Raw genomic sequence first — 20564 nt, 5'->3', positions numbered from 1 at the left:
CTCTTTTTTCCAGCCACTCTTGGCAATCTCCTGTGCTACATCCCTCAGTCTGTTTATTAGCCAAGACGTTGATACAGCGCAAGTCGCTGTGAATTTGTCTTGTATAAATTGCGTGCACACCACTCACGCTTTCCACCTTAGACAGAGCCAGCGTGGTTAAGAGCAGGTGCACTCTAATCTGGAGAACCAGGTTTGATTCCCCATTCTGCCACTTGAGCTGTGGAGACTTACCTGGTGAACTAGATTAGCTTGTACACTCCAACACATGCCAGCTGGGTGACTTTGGGCTAGTTACAGTTCTTTGGAGTTCTCTCAGCCCCACCTACCTCACAGGGTGTTTGTTGTGACGGGGGAAGGGAAAGGAGATTGTAAACCCTTTGGAGTCTCCTTACAGCAGGGATAAGGAGGGATATAAATCCAACTCTTCTTCTTAGACTTGCTTGGGTTGGGTAAACAAGGAGACAAAGGAAGGACTTTGCCATCCAGGCTGGACAGCTGAATTTTATGTTTAAGGCAAGTGCTTCACCTCCTACACTCTGGACTCCTTTGCATTATTTTAAAGGCTCCAATTACGTGCGTTACTGAAATCATACTCAGCAGAGCTGGCCGACTATCATACCAAAAGTCTAGCTTCACAGGAGCTGCTGGGAAATCTAAGCAGAGACTGGGTGATGATTTAGGCCTGGCAAATTCACACAGCCCCCTACTAATCTATTGGAGCTTGGATTAAGATCTGCCACTTTGTTTCCCCTTTCTGGGCAAATTTATATTATAAAGTGCACAAAGTATGAGAATGGTTTAGTGCCTTTCCCTCACCAAAGCAAGTGCTCTTTTGGGAGGGTGCTGGGAATTTTTGATTCAACATAGGTGTACTGTGGACTCGTGGCTGGCACCATAAGGGGCTGGAAAATGCAGCATAGTCCTTTGAACTTTCACAGCTGTAGGCTGGCACCTCAGCCAAAATCAGTGATGCTAGCAGGAGCCAACTTGACAGGCGGACATCTCGTCAGGCACAGTGACCCTCGAATGCCTTCTGCTGTACATTTTGGCTTGGGCATATGGTCTGCATGCTGAGTATGGGAGAAATAGCTTCACAAGACCACAGAGGCATGTTTAACTCTAGGCCGCAACGAGACTTGTAAACGCTTTATGTGCCAGCTACAGTGTACCGCAGCTTCCTCCTCCTGGGCAATGTAGCACCCCTATGCAATGCTGGATCTGAGCCCCTGTCAAAAGTGGTGTGGGTGCTGCCTCATTCTGGAGTGTTCTTCGCCCACCATTCATCATCTTTGGGATCTGTTCCAATGGATAACCTACCCTCCCACCCAAAGGAGCTGCCATGGCAGTTTGAAGCGTGGGAAACGGTGAATGTTTGTATACAGCGGGCACATTTAAGCATCTTTAAGTCAGAGGCTGCAGGCCCTAACGGTTAAACGGAGCTATTAGCATTGAGAGGAGCTGAGTGCGGGCTTCTCATTCACAGAGGGTGTGGCTCTGTCTTGATCCTCTGGCTGCTTTGTCCCTGTAGACTGGGGCACAGCCTGAGGCTTGTTTGCATACGACAACTACTAATTAAACTAAGCTGCCAAAACATTTAATCACATCTGAAGTCCCTAAATCAGAGGAGGGCAAATCCTGGCCACACCCAGTCACCAGGAGCTTTTGCCCTGGTCCTCAGCAGCTAACCAGTTTTTGTGAAGGCAGTAACATTTTGGGGGTGCACTGGCCAGATCAAGGACCACCGAAAGGCATAAGAAGAAGAAGAGGATTTATACCCCGTCTTTCTCTCCTGTAAAGGGACTCAAGGTAGCTTACAAGCTGCTTTTCCTTCCTCTCCCCACAACAGACACCTGGTGAGGTAGGTGGGGCTTAGAGAGTTCTGAAAAATTGGGACTAGCCCAAGGTAACCCAGCAAGAATGTAGGAGTGTGGAGACACATCTGGTTCACCAGATAAGCCTCTGCTGCTCAGGTGGAGGAGTGGAGAACCAAACCCGGTTCTCCAGATTACAATCCACCTGCTCTTAACCACTACACCATGCTGGATCAGCCCTATGGTCCATCTAGTTCAGGGTGACCAATCAGTTACTCTAAAGGGCCAACAACATGGTATATACGCCCCTGATGTTGTCTCTTAGCACTAGCATTCCTAGGTCTACTGCCCTTTGCTAACCATGGCTAGTAGCCACTGATGGACTTTCCCACAAATCTCTCATTCCCTTTAAAATGCTTGTGGCCATCATTATGTTGACTGGTAGAGTTGCATGGGAGATCAAAGAGTCTCAAGTGGGTCTTTCTGCACTGTGGGAGCTCTGGGTTTCTCCAGATCTTTCTGCATCCAGCAATGGCAAGACAAAATAGTTGCAACCTCCACGCCAGAAGCTGCAGACAGGGGTTTTACCATCATCCATCCTGATGAAGAGTTCAGGTGAACTCAAGAGTTTGTGTACTGTTTTGTGCTAGTTTAGTTAGTCCTAAAATAATTATTCCTTGTTTTCAGTAAGTTAACACCCAGTTTGGGTAATTTCCCTGCAGGGGCACAAGCTTCAAGTCTTCAGCTTGGACTGCAGCTGTTACTAACCAGTAATGTGTGATAGAGGGCAGATGGAAAAATACCATTTAATACAGCCGATCCAGTCAACACTTGAACAGGACATGGAGAGCCAGTGGTACAGTGGTTAAGAGCAGGGTGCACTCTAATCTGGAGAACCGGGTTTGATTCCCAGCTCTGCCCCTTGAGCTGTGGAGGCTTATCTGGTGAACCAGATTAGCTTGTGCACTCTCAGCCCCACCTACCTCACAGCGTGTTTGTTGTGAGGGGGGAAAGAGAAAGGAGACTGTAAGTCCCTTTGCGTCTCCTTACAGGAGAGAAAGATGGGGATATAAATCCAAACTTTTCTTCTCCTTTTCTACCACAGGGCGATTGAGACCTACCTTTCTGGATGAGCGAATGCTTGGGAAAAAATGGTTGCTACCCAGGGCTCAGCTTCTGCCACCCGCTACCTGTCCTTCCTCCCCTGTACAGTAGTTCAGTAAGGACTAGTAGATTGGTCATGTCTCATTGTTAGTACTAGGGTTGCCAATTTAGGACTGGGAAATTCCTGGAGATCTGGGGGTGGAGCCAGGGAAGAGCACAGTGGGGAGAGGAGGGGCTTCAGCAGAGTATAATGCCATAGAGTCCACCCTCCAAAGCAGCCATTTTGTCCAGGGGGATTTCTCTCTATGGTTGAGGAATTATCTGTAGTTACAGGCGATATCCTGGCAACCCTACCTATTGTTTTCCTGATATTATAACTTGTTTTGAGCTCCCACTGAGTGGAGAAAAGCAGATTGAAAAGTACCCTGATAGGTAAATAAATTCTTCAAGTGATTAACATGGAATGTACAAACCTGGGTCTTATCAGAGAGGATGCCGGGTGCTTGGAGCAGATGCCCCATGAGTATATTATTCACTCAGCACGTTTAAACACACTAACAAAGGGGTGATTTTTAAATAAAAAGTATTGGCTTGAACCCTAACCTAGATATTTAAATGATCCTCAATTCCAGGTTAGATTGGCTAGCTCCAGCTCTTAGCAAGGGGAAAGCACTCTGCACATGGTTGTTGTGGGTTTTCCGGGCTGTGGTCGTGGTCTGGTAGATCTACCAGACCACGGCCACACAGCCCGGAAAACCCACAACCACCACTTAAATCCGGCAGTGAAAGCCTTCGACACTCTGCACATGTTCGTAGGCACTGCTGCTTATTCCCGTAAGTATGCTATTAACTTCAAACCGACATCCTAAAGTTCACATAAAAGTAAATGCCACTGGATCCAATCTCAACCTATTCACGCGATCCGGATGTTAAATCTTTAGCCGTTTAACTTTGTTAAACGTGCTGAGCGGCATGGTGGACCCGCTTACCTCCCAAGGCTCCGCGCCGAAAAGAGATTCCGGGGCTGAACGGAGCCCATGCCCGGTCTGCTCGCCGCTTCCTCCCCGGGGATCCCCTCCGAGCCGAAGCGGGGACTGAGCCCGGGGGAGCGGCGGCGACCGGCAAGCAGAGCAGGGCAGCTCGTGCGCCGGGGAGGCAGCGGCAGCAGCAGCGCGTTGGAGGAGGGGAACCTCTCCACACCCCGGCGCGCTCGGCAGGCCCCGCCCGGCCGCCCCACACACCCTCCCGTCCGGGCGAAACTTTCCCCGGCGGCTGCTGCTGCTTTCGCGCCTGGCCGATCGGGGAGACCCGAGACAAGGGAAGCAATTGGGGGGCCGCCAAGAGGGGCAGCCCCACCGGGAAGGCGCCGGGGAGCCTTCTCGGGAACCAGGGCGCAGCGGCGGGCAGAGGGGCCCTTCGGAGAGGCAGGGCGCGCGGCGGAGAGACTCACCTCCATGGGACACCCGCCTCTCGCCGCCGCCGCGGCTCCCCTGGCCGGCCAGTGACCCACTCCGCCGCCGAGCAGGGCCGGAAGAGGGGGCGACGGCGGCGCGCGCCTCCCCGCCGCCAGCGGAGCCCCCCCCCCCGTCTCGCCCGCCCCGCTCTTTTGGGAGATGGCCGGGAAGAGCGCACCTGCGGCGCCTCCCGACGACACCTGGATTCCCGCCGACAAGGGGAGCGCCTCCCCGGCCGCGTCGCCCCCCAAGAAGAAGAAATCCAAAGGCGGCTCGTCCAGCCTGCGCCGGGCCTTCAGCTGGCTGCGCGGCAGGCGGAAGAAGAAGCAGCAGAAGGGCCAGGCTGGGGCGCCCCCCGCCGAGGGCAAGAAGCAAGAGGGGCGCCCCAAAGCCAAAGGTACGAGGAGGGAAGGAGGGCGAGGCGCTGGGGCCACACCCCCTGCCTGGCTAGGGTGGAGCGCTCTGTACATGCTCGGAAACTGGGAGGAGGGGGAGTAACTCAAAACCAGCCCTTTAGGTGGTTGTGAGCACTCTGCATATGGACAGTGTCTCTCTCTTAATGATCAAGACTGTGGGACTCAAAACAGCGTCCCATTTTGGCCCTCCCCTGACTCAAAGGAAGGTCTTAAACTTTTTTCCGAGGTTGTGCTTTAGCCTGAAGGCTGGTATGCACTAGTTTGACTCGTCCTGAGGCACATTTCTGGGCAAATTCCTGCTGCTGAGAGCCCATGCCCATCTAAGCCCGGTGTTAGAAATGTTTGCCAGAAGTTGCCTTCATCTTTCTTGAATGTTTTTTGGGTTTATCCTTCATGCGGCTTGTTCACCAGCCCTTTCTGTGGAAACTCAGAACTGGGCCTTTCTTCGCCAGGGTTCGAGTTAATTCCTGAGGCCGCCCATTAGCCTGGACTAATCAGGCACCCACCTTTCTCCCACTTTCTCTCCTCCTGCCATCTGTGGCCTTGCCTGGCTTAAAGCAGCAGATTCCAAAGGGAGTGAGGCCCTCCCCCCTTCTATCTCTTGCTCCCCCTTTTAAAATAAAAATAAGCTTAATGCATCATTTGGACTGTCTTCTTCAGGTGGGAAAATCCCTTAGGGCCAGTGCTGAAGGCCTCCAGTGCCAGGTTATTGGAATGAGGGGCCAGCGGTGGGGGAGCGAAATTGGGTGCCCTTTGGCTATTATGGGCAAGCACAGCAGGCTGCTTCCTGCCAGCAGTGCCAGGTGTGTGCCCCCTTCCCCGTGGTCTGAAACTCCGTCTCTGCCAAAGGCTACTGCCGGTTCACTGGGCATGTTCCTTCCCAGCTGAGTCATGAGGTCAGAGATCTTGAGAGGAATCCGGAGCTGCTGCAGAAGTCTCCACACCAGGAGATTGTTTTGCTGAAGCTGCTACAGCTCAGAACCCACCCTAGAGCTGGTTTCCAGTGTGAGGAGGGTGGGGAGGAGGATGCTGTACAGTTGTTGAAGGATCTTTCTTCTGGAACCTAGAAAACGCTTCCCCCAGCTTGCTGTGGTGTGGGTTTAAGAGACACAGAAAGCTGCCAGGTGGTGTTAGACTGCGTGGCTGATTCCTGCCATTTTGGTTCAAGAGGAATATCTGAGCTGGAGGGATCCAGGTTTGAACTGTCTGATGATCCACGGACACAGCAGCTGTCTCGTAGTTGGAGACTGTAGCGTGTGTGAGCAGGAGTTGAAGAGGTGGTGATCCTGACAGCGGCCTAAGGCGCAGTCTGCTCTGCTGCCCTGGTCGCCAGTACTGTCCTGTTTCCCTGGCAGGCTGGAGGCAAAACTGTACAAAAGCACACAGGCTTGTGCACCAGAGAGAGGCGTACTTGCATACTTTGGGCTTGGCTGAAGCTGGCTTGCCAGAAAGGCTGGCCTAATCCAGTTCCCCGCCTCGAGATGGGGGCTGGGAAAGAAGGCCGCAGGATATCCTGAGTCAACCTGAAATTGTGCACCCACCTCCTTTATCAGAGAAAAGTGACTTGTGAATGGCTTAAATAAATAGATACTGACTGCATATGCCAACACTATTCCTTTGGCAGTGCCAGCACTAATAGATCATAATTGTAGTCTCTGTACCGTAGTTGGAGATTGCCAGCATTGGATGTACGTAATTTCTCCTCCGGATGTACACTCATGCCAGGATGGTATTAGCCACCTGACTTCCTAGAGCAGCTTATTCTTCCTCCATTGGGACATTTTGGACAAGATAGCATCACCCGGAAGAAAGAATCTCTCTAGAAATTAGTCATGGAGAGCATTCATTCTCAGTGCTACTATAGAGAGTAGAGGAATAGGATTTTTTTTGGTCAAAATGTGGCCATCTTTTCTACCCCTAAAATTTGCCCACTGAGGGAGCAGCTTTACCCTGCCTTATAGCCAGTCATTGGGAAAAATCCAAATTAAATATCTCAGCAAGGTGGAAGCATAGTTGTGGGTTGGCATCTTTTATAGATTGTCCTGAGAGTGTGCCTGGGTCAGTGCCCATGACCTTCTGAACACAGCCTTTTGGAAAAGAGGGAGATCCCCAGGGCACTGATCCAGAGGAAAATGCCTGATTGTGACATTTAACTCAGTATTTCCTCACTATTCAGATCCTGTTTTACGGGTATCAATCTGTGACACTGTAATTGGCTCGACATTTTTTTAGTGGAGTCTTCGTGGGCCTTCCGTAGAACTTGGTGGTTGTCGTATTGAAGAGTGAGGCTCCTTGTCGCTTTTGGGGCCTACAGGCAGTGAAGTTTCCCTTTGTGCCAGTTTGGCAATTTCATGCCACTTGAGAGAGATCCCACTAGGCCTGACTTAGTCAACCCCTACTGCACACTGCTTGCAGTCAGACCCTTGCAGCGTGTACTAAACGGAACCTGTTGTTCCAGCCGCCTCCTTCCTCTCCTTTCTATGCCCTTTGCCGTGTGTCAGTTGGCAGCTGGCTTTTGGCCCATCAGAGAGCATTTTCACGTGGCAGCTTTTCCAAAGCCCTGCGACTTGCCCTCCACCCCCAACCTTGAGCCACTTGAGGCTTCTGTAGCACCCCATCCCATCTGCATGAGGCCTTGCTTGCAGGGCATGGCTTCTCAGAGCTTGACATGCAATAAGATGCCCAGTAGGCAAACTGAATATGAATGAGAAATGCAGCAGCACTATAAGGAAGAACGCAAGCAAATACCATGCCATGGTGGCTTGCATTGTGCAGGGGAGGAGCCTTTACCCACCCTCACCCAAGTGTTGGTCAGGCCTTTGAGTTCCATATTCAGTTCTGGTTACCAAACTTCACAGCAGAGTGGTACGTGCCAGAAAGAATCTAAAGAACAGTGACCAGCGTTATCAGAGGGAATATGAGGAAAGGCTGAAGAACTGGCTTGCTGGGTCAGGCCAAAGACTTGTTTCTAGCCCAATGTCTTGTTTCTAACAGGGGGCAGCTGGAAGCCCCGGAAGAGCTTGGCAGGGATGGGCTGTCCCTCTTGCTTGTCTGGAGAAGAGAAATCAGGGACTGTTGCTTTCAAATGCATGAAATATGCATATGTAACCTTAAGAACTGTGGGATCAGTTGCCCTCCTTATCAGCGGCTTATCTCTTGTTGACAAGACAGACCCAGAAAGATTTAGACTTCTATGTATTGTCGAAGGCTTTCACGGCCGGATTCAACTGGTTGTGGTGGGTTTTCCAGGCTGTGTGGCCGTGGTCTGGTAGATCTACTAACTAGGCCATGGCCACACAGCCTGGAAAACCCACCACAACCAGTTGAATCTTCTGTTGGAATGGCAGAGCTGCTTGACTGGCAGGCAGGCTGGCTGGGGTGGGGTGGGGTGGGGTGGACTCTTCATCTCTAGAGGCCAAGTGCTTGGCTGGGGGTGCTTAGGTGGATTCATCTTTGAGACTGGAAAATGAGCCAGAGGGACTCTCCAATTCACTGTATACTGAGTCTGGAGACAATAATTGGTCTGTAAGATTCTCAACAGTGGGACATCCCCATTCATTCTGTCACTGAGAGTTTTAAAAAAATGTAGCACTATTGGGGACATTAGGTTCAGGTGGGTAGCCGTGTTCATCTGCAGGAGAAGAACTAGATTCTAGTACAGTAGCACCTTAAAGATGAACATTTCCAGGGCATAAGGTTCTGAGCGTCAGAGTTCTCTTGGTATCGGATAAAGAGAGCTTTGACTCTTAAAAGGTTATACCTAAAAAAATCTCGATGCGTAGGTGGATTCATCCTTGAGGCTGGAAAATGGGCCACTCCAATTCACTGTATACTGAGTCTGGAGACAATTGAACTCCAGTTTAGCTCTTCCACTGGAAACATTATTGCTATGATTTATGTTTTAAATTATACAGTGTTTTAAGCTTATAAAGAACTTTGCAGTCTTTTTATATGTTTGTTATTACAAAAAAATGATCCTGTGTGATGGGCTGTGGTTATTCATGCTGTGCTGATTGGGAAACTGAGGGTGAAACAGGCTGACGTCCTTTCATGCAGACGGAGAGGTGAACTTGACCATAGATTTCAAAAAGCAGTGCTTTCTAGACCAGGTTTGTTATTTACAAGATTGAGATAGTCATTAGGGTGGTGGTTCATTATGTTCCTGTGTCTTTCTGTGGACTGTATGGAGCAAGCAGTGACTGTTCTAAGAAAAATTAATGTTCTGAAATAAGGCACAGTTGCAGATGATTCCCTGGGAAAGACTGAAGTGTCAGAATGTAATAGTCTGTGAATCAAACAGTAAAAAACTTTACAAAACAATGAAACACAAGTCAGCTGTAACTTTCCTATATAACTGTGATGACTCCTGGTGCCGTAAAAAGTTCTTCTGAAAGGCTTTACTTGCGCTGTAACTGCTTGAAAGCCTCCATAGGAGTTTGCTTTTAAAGCATAAACCTTTGGGAACAAGTGAGTATATGAGATTTGTATGATCCGGTTTAATTGGGCTTTTTCAGAGATAGCAGAACCTGTGAATTGAGATCTGACTTGAGGGATACCTCAGGGTTTTGTTTTCCCCTGTGCCCTTCAATATTTACATGAGTCGCTGAAAGAGATAGTCTGGACCTTTGGAATTGGGTGTCAGCAATACGTAGAAGACACCTAGCTTGATATTTCATTTTCAAAACCTCTAGGTGCCCCTGTCTCTGCTTGGAACAATGCTTTGAGGCTGTGATCTAGTGGGGTCTGCAACCTGCGGCTCTCCAGATGTTCATGGACTACAATTCCCATCAGCCCCAATTGGCTATGCTGGCAGGGGCTGATGGGATTTGTAGTCCATAAACATCTGGAGAGCTGCAGGTTGCAGACCCCTGGTAGCCTCTAGTGCGGTGATGGTGAACCTATGACACATGTCAAAGGTGAAACGCCATGACATTTTGGGTGACACGCCAGCATTCACCAGTACCTGACAATTACTATTTTCTCTGTTTGAGTCATTTTTTGTAATTATTTGATGTCTCATTACATAATGCATAGCATAATGATTGGACTGCATTTTTAAAAAAAACAAATGAACATGTAAATAATTGTTTCTCTTTTTCTGGGGTGGGGGTGACTTGCCAGGAAAGTCAAGACAGTTTTGACAAGCTGAGTCCGAAAGGTTCGTCATCACTGTTCTTCTGGCTAAGGCCGAATAATTAGAATCTAGATACGGCAGAGGTAATGCTGGTCCGGGAGTCTGACGCTTTGTAGCAACTGGATCTGCTAGTCTTGGAATGATGGGAGTTGGCTTTTGCAGAGCAGGTCAAGAGCTTGGAGGATGCTCGTGGATTCAGCCTTGCTGTTTGAAAAACAGGTTGGTGTGGGGGCCAAAAGCGCCTTCTGTCATCTCATTTACCAGCTTTCTCTTTTCTTAGATTCAGCTCACTTGACATGCTAAAACTCTTGTAACTTCATAATAGGGCTAGCTACTGGAACATGCTTTATGTTGGGAGACAACCCAGGCACTGCAACTGGTTCAGAATGCGACAGCCTGATTATTTGTTAGGGCCCCAGCTTAAGGAACCCATCTCGCTTTTCGAGTCTCAGCGGGTGAGACAAACTATAAATGAAATATATAAATCTTCCCTGTTTTAGAATAGCTTAATTAGATGCCGTTTTGTTTCCTTGTTCCGTTTAAGGAGCTGGTTGTGACCTTTAGGAGGGAAGACAAGATGATGCAGTCCAATTTCATCAGATGTTGGAAGCTTGGAAGGGAGACTGCAGAGGAAAACTCTGCAGAGGAAGGCGATGGCTAACTACCTCTGCTTCCCACTTGCCTAGAAAGCTCCTTGGTGGGGTCATCATAAGTTAGTTGCAACATGCCAGCACTTACATATACTTGTGTGGCTTTTAGTGCTCTTCATAGCCTAGGCCCCCATACCTGAAGGATGGTTCCTGTCCACACGAGTCAGTTGCTGTCCTCTGGTTGGCTTCTTCTTCTTGTTCCTACACTTAAGGTGGCCTGTTGGCATTTACTAGAACTTGTTCCTTGTGGAATGAGGAGTGGGTTGATGGTGGTGCAGTTTTTAGGAGGACCTATAAGACCGGTTGTCTTTTTCATGGGGTTTGAGCCGCAGGCACTTACTTGAAGAGAATGGTGGTTCATTGGGGTTTATTGTGTTTTGTAGAGTTTTTAATTTTGGAATCATGAGCCAGAAGAGAAACGTGGGGGTATAAATATTTTCATAAAAGAAACAACTGAATAAACGCATATCATGTGCTGGTGACCGCAGCGTGACTATGCACTCAGTCTTCTCTGGATCAGGTCAGCCTTCTAACGCAAACCTGTTTTTCTGACTGTTTCATCTGAAAGTGGTTTCGCTCAGCATATGTGCTGCCGCCCACTCAGGCAGGGCTTCCAAGTTATACTCCTCCACATTATCCACCTACCCAGGGAAAGACTTTCAGCTCTACCTTCTCTGCAGTCCATTTCTGAGCTCTTTACTTCCTGCAGTTTGCAAGTGCCATTTTCAGACACTAAAATTCTGCCCCCCATTTTTCCCCCAAGATTAATTGCATTTTTTTAAAAAAATGTGTGATTGTAGGTTTAAACAATGCATACACATGTCTTAAATAAATAATAATTTTGTGGCACCTTAAAGGCATTTACGGAGCTCACTCCTTCAGGTGCCCTGAGTGTGTCCTTGCTGGGCAGACATTTTACATTGGAGGTTTGAAAATGTAAACATCAGGTTTACGGAGCCATGAAATGTAGTGAAATGCAGTTATAGTTTGTTCAAATCAAGTCAAGAAAAATTCTTCACTGGTTAACAACCTTGAGTTTTGCCAAGTTTCTGAGAACTAAATATTTTGCAAAGTTTTCAGGGTTTTTAAAAAGGTTAAAAAAGTTTTCAGGGTTTTAAAAAATCCTTTGCCCAGTCCTTCGCCTAGTCCTGCCAGTTGATGATTTATGAACTTTTCTTTAAAGTGACCAAGATTCCTGTTTAGTTTTGTCCTGGGGGCCCTTACAGACTAACAATGTTTATTTCAACACAGGCTTTTGTGATCTCCGCTTTCTTTCTTAGATATGTGGAGGGATATCAAACTGGGGAATTTTCTTTAAGGGAAAGATTAAAAAGGGGTAGAAAGAAGGGATGAGACAGAGAGATGGGTATAGATTCTATCATGACTCTTTCAAATGATTGATTCCCTGTGCAAATGACTAGACTGGGATAAGCACAGTTGCAAACAGATAAGGAAGATGATGAAGTCAACTTGGAGAGGTCTGTCTAGACGAGCCTGATAAGGCAGCTTCATCTGTACGTTCATCTTACTGGTCCTTTCACCTGGTCCTCTTCCCCTAGAGAAAAGGGAGAATGCCCCACGTTCAGTGAATATGTCACCTGTCTCCCTTCTTCTGGCCTAGGGGTATATGCAAAGGGTTGCCATCTCTAGTTTGAGAGATCCCTGGAGATTTGTGGGCAGAGTTTGGAGAGAGAGCGCAGCAGGGATGTGATGTCACTGTAGGACTTTTGTTTCCCCTAAACTCTATGGTATGATGAAGCCGTCCTTTTCCTCCAGGGAACTGATCTCAGTAATCTGGAGATCACGGCATTCCAGGAGAACCAAATGGCCCACCTAGAAGGTTAGTAATGCTATTCATGCACAGCCAGAAAAAAAAATACCATTCTTGTACACTGCTTCTCTTGTGAACATACATGCATTGTGTATCTTTAGTTGCCTGCTTCTTTTTGGTGGATTTTTTGTTTTGTAAGCAAGCTGTGTTTTGGGGGTGGTTAGGGTAATTGGAAAAGACTAATAGAGGAAGGTAAGAGGTGTGAATGGGAAAATGTACAAATTATGAATGGAAGTATATTCTATGTTACTTAAGAGGAAAGGGACATCCAATGAAAAGGTATAGCAAGATACACTATCCGTAAATCCCTCATAGAGTTATTATTCTGGGACTCTTTACCAAAATAGTCCTCTTTGGGGTGCGAGAAGAAGAAGAGTTGGATTTATGCTCCACTTTTCTCTACCACAAAGAGTCTCAAATTGGCTTATAATCGGCTTCCTTTCCTCTCCCCAAAACAGACACCTTGTGAGGTAGGAGGGGCAGAGAATTCCCAGAGAACTGTGACTAGCCCAAGGTCACCCAACAGACTTCAGGTGTAGGAGTAGGGAAATAAACCTGGTTCTTTAGATTAGAGTCCACTGCTCTTAACCACTATACCACACTGGCTGTCTTTAGCTATCTTCCTCCTTTTGGTGGATTTTTTGAGTTGTGAGCAAACTTAGTTTTGGGGGTGGATAGGGTAGGGCAGGTTTGATTCCCACTCCTCCTCATGAGCAGCACACTCTAATAGTCAATGTGTTTCTGTGTTCCTACACATGAAGCCTGCTGGGTGACTTTGGCTGGTTACAGAAAAATGTACCATTCTCACCTTTGAGTTAATCATATGAATCCTACTGAAAAAAAACTTTGCAGTGGAGAACTCCCTATCTCAGCCTAACCTACTTCACAAGATCGTTGTAAGGACAAAATGGAGGAGGGGAGGACTATGTATGCCACTCTGAGGTCCTAGGAGGAACTTGTGTGAGAGAAAAATGTAATAGGGAATAATAATGCAACCGTCTTAAAAAAGGTCTGGATGCACCCTTATAGCAGGCTATGCTGCAGTCTCAGGGATGCCCCAGGAAAGTCCTGCTTTTTGGGGGGGGTGTGGGGGAGGAAGCTAAGCTGACCTGATGGAAGTCAGGGTAGTAGAAACATAACCCTGATTTTGGCCTGGGTGGGGAAAGTCTCTGTGGAAAGTATGCAAGTCCCAGGCTACGAAGGGCTTTTAAGGTTGACTTCAGTGTGAGATTATAGTGGCTTCTAGGCACGATGGTGGGCAAATGGTGAAAACCCTTGGGTGAAAACCCAGGACTTTGGCAAAGTAAAGAAGGACAATTCATTGTCAAAGGCTTTCACTGCTGGAATCACTAGAGTATTGTGGATTTTCCGGGTTATGCTACTGGAACACGGCTATACAACCCAGAAAACCCACAACACCCTAAAGAAGGACAGCAGTTTAAAAAATCAGATCCAAATTAGGGATGTTCCCAGCAGCCAAAGAGCCTTGAAATATGCTGGTGCTCCGAGCTGTACCTGTGGATACTGGGGATTACTGGGGCGCCTGGAGCAACCCTTAGAATTCCTTCCTGGCCATGTCCGCCAGTGTTCAACTGCGCAAGATTGCTCATGATGGTTCTGGGGAGGTGTAGCCAGATGAAATCACCCCCGTCTGTCATCACAACATACTCTTGGCTTCGAACAGGCAGAGTGTGGAGGGACCACACCCTCTTCCACCCTTTCAGCTCCGGTAGCTTTGCTGTTCACATCCTACCTTGCGGGGTAGGCTTGTAAGCTGGGCTGGCCTCATTAGGCCCTCGGCTTCCTGAGCAGCTGCCGCCAAGTTGCCGTGTGGTCTTGACCCAGCCACATTCCGTGTGGTGTGGAGCGAGGGTGCGTTCCTGCATCAGCTTCTAGCACAGGGAGGGGAAGAGCTATAAAAGAGCCAAGTTGTTATTTTGAGGCTTCATTAGTTTCTTATGTGTCGTTTGGGATGCTGCATTGCACGCCAACTCTGGATGGAGGAGATAGCTGAAGCATTCCCCTGCATGGAGTTGTGGTTTGCTTTCTTGCACTGTGGGAACTTTGCGAGTGTGCTGCCAGCAGTGGCTCATGCTCAGACCAGACACTGTCAGGAGCTGCCAAAGACTGAACGCCCCTGTACTTCTGATCCAGATTTGCTGTTCAGCTCCTGGAATGATTCTGATTTTTGTAGTTCTCTGCTCTTTGATTTGATTTCAGTTCCAGTTGTGGTCTGCTGGGGTTGAGAGACCTCAACATTCACAATGACTAAATTACCTTTATTGGTAATGCTGTGAAGCCTATTAAAGCTGACACAGCTAAGGACCTTAGCATCTCTGAAACTGGAGCCAGATCCCTTGAAACATCTTGAAAGAAGCTTACGTCCAGCTCTTGCATCACACGCAGCTGTCTTTTGTCCAAGAGCTGAATCCCAGCATCTTTTACACTATTGCAAGCAATCCTTCACCCACTGCTCATGACCACTTATGCTGTTGGGACTGCCCAGCTTTTCTAGCAGAACATCCCAGCTATGACTATGGCTTCCTGCTGAGCATTGCGTTGAAGTTAGAGGATTTTAAATGCCACATTAACTTTGCATGCTGTGTAAATATCTCAGTTCCCCCCCGGCCCCATAGTTGAAAGCAATTGATTATTTGACTGGGGGGGGGGGGGTGGAATTAATAAAGCACAGTTAGCATTATTTAAATGTTTTATTTAGACTGATCCAAAATTTTACTTGGAAGTTATTTTTATTGGAATATTTATAAAAGCTTTATGACATAACAGTGCCAACATTAAGTAATATTCCTTCCATTGCACGGTTTAAATGCTGAGAAAGACAGGCACTAAAAACTGTTGCGCTAATTTTAGCCCACACTAAGCAGTGTGCATGATTTTGTTAGGTGCGGTTTTTGGTATTGATCATTCGCTTTTTTGCAAACTGACATAAGTCGAGGATGGGTGGGATACAAAGGCAGAATACATAAATAAATAAAATGTTGGAGTTCTGTTAACTCCTCTCTCTTCTTCACAAATAAATAGACCCTGATGCTTCTACGGAGGAGGAGTTTCCCATGATGGAGTCATTGCTGCTGCGGATGCTTAGACATTTGTGGGGCAATGAAGTGTCCACCAGACGGTACCAGATATGGTCAGGGAGGTAGAGAAATCTGAACTATCCTGTCCACATCTGGGCTTAGCTGCTTTGACTCTGATGTTTTCAGAAAGAGCAGACCAAAGCACATTCTGGAACCATCAAAGTAGGGGAGACTGTGGAAGGCCTTGGGAGAGAAGAACGTCCCATGGGTGCTACAGTTTGAGATCTAGAGCAGAGCAAATCCTCAGTATAAAAGCAGCCCATGTGTTTTTATTTCCAGTTAACTGTATGGGATGATGCATTTGTAAAAGTGAAGGCTGTTCCACCTGATCCAGGTGGTAGCAGGCACTGAAATGTGTAGGCTGAAGAAGCATTTAACAGCTGTTTTACTTTGTTGTGCATTCTCTGTTTCTCATCCTTCCTTTAGCACAGTGGTTCTCAACCTTCCTAATGCCGCGACCCTTTAATACAGTTCCTCATGTTGTGGTGACCCCAAACCCTAACATTTATCCATTTTACAGATGGAGAACACTGATGCAGAGAGTCTTAGGCGACCCCTGTGAAAGGGTCATTCGATCCCCAAAGGGGTTGCGACCCACAGGTTGAGAACCGCTAGCACATCCAGTCTGCAGAACACCCTGCAGAGCACCTCTTTTTTGTTTTCAGTTTACAGGTGGGAGAAGGCCACAAAATCAATCCATGGAAGGGGTGGGGGCAGGTGGCCCAGATTTAAATTCCTCCGGATTCCACTTTCAGCTAGACAAGTCAGCTACTAATCTGGGCATGCTAGACGTATAGTCATATCCTGCTTTTCAAATATCTCATTTTCAAATATCTCAGGGGAGGAACTATGGCTCAGTGAAGCTGCTTGGCTTTGCAGAAGGTCTAGGATTTCATCCCCAGCGTCTCCACTTGAAAAGGGTCAGGTGATATCGAAAGACTTCTGCTTGAGACCTTGAAGAGCTGCTACCAGTCAGAGTAGACATGAGTACACTGAGCATGAGAGGACTCCAGGGTCTTACTTGGTGTGTAGCAGCTTTATGTGTTCAGATACGTCTGTGCAAAAATTCAGACTCACTTGTTAGTGGGTCTGCAGTCTTGCTTTCTATCAGATAATGCATCATTCCGTACACCTGCATAACTGATGAGGCGCTTAGGGCAACCATTTTATCTTCCCTTCAACCCTATGCATGACTGACCCAAATGAGCTTCATGCAGAGGCATAGCTGGACCAAACTGCGCCCGGTTCGCAATCTATATTTTCCGCCCCTGTGGCGCCCCACCCCTGCGGCGCCCCCTCTTCCCACACTTACCTTAGTGCTTAGTTCCTTTCCTTTTCCTAGAACTTTTTCAGGCTGAAAAAAGGCCTATTCAGGCTTAAAAACGGCCTGATGGAAGCTATACTTCCCAGGAGACCTTGTGAGCCCCAAGGTCTCTACGGAACTGTAGTTCCTCAGGCCGTTTTTAGCCTGTACTGTGAACAGGTCTTTTTTTCAGCCTGAAAAAGTTCTAGGAAAAGGAAAGGAACTAAGGTAAGTGTGGGAAGGGAGGTGGGCTGGGGCGCCGCAAGGGGGCGTCACAGCAGGAGGGGCCTGGGGCAATTTTCCACACTCCTGTCACCTTGTAGCTCTGCCACTGGCTTCATGTCAAAGTTAGGATTCAACCCCAGTACTTCAGTCTAGTCCAGGGGTAGGGAACCTGCGGCTCTCCTGATGTTCAGGAACTACAATTCCCATCAGCCTCTGTCAGCATGGCCAATTGGCCATGCTGGTAGGGGCTGATGGGAATTGTAGTTCCTGAACATCTGGAGAGCCGCAGGTTCCCTACCCCTGGTCTAGTCTGATACCACACTGGCTCTCTACAGAGAATGTTAATCTCAAAACACCTGGGAAGAAGAGGAGGAGGAGTTTGGCTTTATAGCCCGCCTTTCTCTCTTGTAAGGGGACTCAAGGTGGCTTACAAACTCTTTCCCCTTCCTCTCCCCACAACAGGCACTTGTGAGGTAGGTGGAGCTGAGAGAGTTCTGGCAGAATTGTGACTTGCCCAAGGTCACCCAGCAGGAATGTAGGTGTGGGGAAACAAATCTGGTTCACCAGATAAGCCTCTGCGTCTCAGGTGGAAGAATGGGGGATCAAAGCCAATTCTCCAGAGTCCACCTGCTCTTAATAATTATACCAGTCTGGGAGCCAGCCAGGTTAGGCTGACAGAGACAATGAAGTCAACCCATGTGCTCCATGAGGCCCACCCCCACCTGTCCCTTCTTCTGGATTCATTAATGCATCCCCAAAGGTGAAGTCTTGGGTATATTGAACCAAGTGCCAGCAGCCCCTGTCATCCCTCAGTCGAGGCATGAAACAGGATTTCCAAAGGGCATGTTCAAGCATGAAGTGCTTGACTCGCTTCAGTCTTGTACCTTGGCTTTAAAAGCCCTTCTCTCCTCAGCCAGATGTGTTTCCTGGAATGGGAAGACACTGTACAAGACTGCTGTTTTACTTCCTACCCACTCCAGGTCTGCTTCAGCCTCAAGCTAAGCACTCCATCTATTTCATATGCCCCAAATTAAAATTTCTAAAGACCACCGGCTATTCCATTTGAGCATCTCAAGAAGGATCAGTGATGCTCTTCTTAAAAGCTGAAAGTGGAATCTTTCTGCTCAAGGGGAAATTGCCTAGGTAGCCCCCTCCCAGGTAAGGTTTTTTCTAGCACTCACAGTCAGGCAACCCACTTTAATTAGGCTTGCAAGCTCTAATAGAGTAATTGGTGTGATTAGTCCAATAATGTCATAATTGCCTTTTCCCCTTTCACTCTAAGTTGGGCATGTATTTACATATTGTTGCTTGAAGTGAATTGATTACAAAATCTTAATATCGTTCTACAGCCATGCTCTTTACAAATTGATATTGGGCCAAGCTAGAGGCACAAATCTTTTAAGAAGGTCTTGGGCTTAGCCTGGCACAGGTTTGAAGGGGGAAAAATAGTCAGGTTTGTAAGTAAGAGGATCAAATTGAATCTGATTTCTGAGTGACCTGGCAAACCAAAAACTGGGCAGCTTCCTAGCTCTTGTCAATTGGCCATGGTGGCAGGGGCTGATGGGAATTGTACTCCATGAACATCTGGAGAGCCGCAGGTTGCAGACTCCTGCTCCAGGAGAACTGTTCTCTGTAGTCTGGAAATGAGCGATATATCTGGGGAATCCCCAGGTCCCACCTGGAGGCTGGCATCCCTATTGAGAAAGTAGGGGATGACTTGGTAAGTCATAGGGGTCTGCAACCTCCGGCTCTCCAGATGTTCACGGACTATAATTTTCATCAGCCCCTGCCACCATGGCGGCCATGCTGGCAGGGGCTGATGGGAATTGTAGTCCATGAACATCTGGAGAGCTGCAGGTTGCAGACACCTGTCATAGATGAATTAGCATAGGCACCAACTGTTGGGGGGGGGGCAGCAATCGGAATGTCTGTTTGGCATGTGGTTGTTCTAAAGCAACCTGTGCACGAGGAAAGATTTCTTCTTAACATCTGTCTGCTAGAAACTGGCTGCATTATAAAAACCAAGTGATTTCTAACCTTTCCAAAACCTTGGGGGGGGGGGGGAAGCTTACTGCTGAAAATCCAGATGTTTTCAAGGGATGCAATTGCAAAAGCAGAGTTGCTTTATGTTAATGAACAGAGGAGATCTATGAGCAGATCTGTCTTTTCCTTGCAGACCTGACGGATGGAAAACTGGTGTAGCAGTGACCCTGGCTTTGAGGCGTTCTCTTGCTTGTTTTAAATCCAGCCATGTTGCTGGCCTTTTTGTCTTCATATGGCAAGGAATTCCATAGGTTGCATGCATGTTGTAAGGAAGGACTCTGTGAGTCGTGTTTTGTACTGATCCCTCAGTTCGGAGTATCTTTCCTTCCCTCCTCTTGGCAGGCTGCGGGTTGTGCTTTTCTCTTTCTTTTTCAATGCCTGAAACTCTTAGGGACCCTCCCTGCTTGCACCACATTTCATCCCATAGTGTTGCTTTTGAACTGCCCTCTCTCTCTCTGCAGCTGCCTGGCTGTGTTCCTCTTTCTGTTTATTAGAGGAAATAAATTGTGTCTTCGCAATCTCCATCCCCCTTTGCAGCTTGAGGAGCCAAAACCTTAATCCTTTAACACAAGACAGCCTGGATTTGGGGAACTGGCAACTTAGATAAGTGCCTCATCCAACCACTGGGAGTCTTTCCCCTGGTCTCTCCCTGCCCCAGGCAGCCAAATTTAGCCCTGTTGAAAAAACACCTGTAAGCTTTGGAAGGCTGGCCTTGTATGCACTGAATGTTTAGTGTAGAAAAATGCACTGCTTATCAGAGGCAAATGTAACATTTCATTGTCTGTGCTAGAAATGGCTGGGAATTTGAGTAGGCGTGAAGTTGCGGATCATTTCAGGCTGCTCCAGTGAATCACAGGGACCCAGCAGGTAAGGCAGTCTGGCTCACTGCCCAAAAGTTCTTCGCGCATGGATTGCCCATGGATTGGCACCACCCCTGCCAGATCTAGGTGGCAAAGCAGCACAGGTGGAGAGCACATCTAGGGTCTTGTGAAGTCACAAGTGCCAGTGAGCCAAATTTAATCCTATGTTTCGAAACCAATGCCCATGAGGGCAACTCTCTTGCTGACAAGTGGGAGGTGAGGCACAGATCAGGGGCAGAATCCTCCCTCCTGTTGGGAGACAAAAGGACCTCAGAGATCAGGGCGGGTAAAGATCCTTTTTCCTGCAGAGATGGTGGAGAGCTGGTGCCTGTCAGCAGGGCCAACTCTGAGCTAGATGCCTCCATACTATGAGGCTGCTTTATTTTAACATGAAACAGAAACTACAAAGTGGTATTCAAACCGAAAAGCAATAATAATGGCTTGGACTCACTAGATATTTCCACAGCTGGAAGGGCAACGATTTCCACACATCACCCCCAGCTATTTCTAGGGAGTCCCCCTTTTCACAGAAATAGCATTTCTGCTGTGGAAAGGCAGTGTTGCTCTATGAATAGAAGTCCCTTCCAACTGTGGAAATCTTCCACAGGAGCCAGTCTAATGGCTTATATCCTTCC

At 47.8% G+C, this 20564-nt stretch overlaps 1 protein-coding gene across 1 annotated transcript in view; it reads right to left on the bottom strand.

Annotated features, from left to right (window-relative positions):
• Positions 1–3900: 3900 nt before the first annotated feature.
• LOC125435515 (hemicentin-2-like) overlaps positions 3901–20564 on the bottom strand; it is a 49889-nt gene continuing 33225 nt past the window's right edge. The window contains exons 13-17 of the mRNA XM_048501711.1: positions 14154–14292; positions 13916–14069; positions 12015–12124; positions 10775–10908; positions 3901–4848 (exon numbers count right to left, since the gene is read on the bottom strand). Of these exons, the coding sequence (XP_048357668.1) occupies positions 3901–4848; positions 10775–10908; positions 12015–12124; positions 13916–14069; positions 14154–14292 (1485 nt within the window). The remainder of the gene's footprint in view (positions 4849–10774; positions 10909–12014; positions 12125–13915; positions 14070–14153; positions 14293–20564) is intronic.

The sequence above is a fragment of the Sphaerodactylus townsendi genome, linkage group LG06, assembly GCF_021028975.2.
Source record: "Sphaerodactylus townsendi isolate TG3544 linkage group LG06, MPM_Stown_v2.3, whole genome shotgun sequence".
NCBI lineage: Eukaryota > Metazoa > Chordata > Lepidosauria > Squamata > Sphaerodactylidae > Sphaerodactylus > Sphaerodactylus townsendi.
Note: the sequence above shows the minus strand (reverse complement) of the source record. Positions and strands in the feature narration are given on the sequence as shown.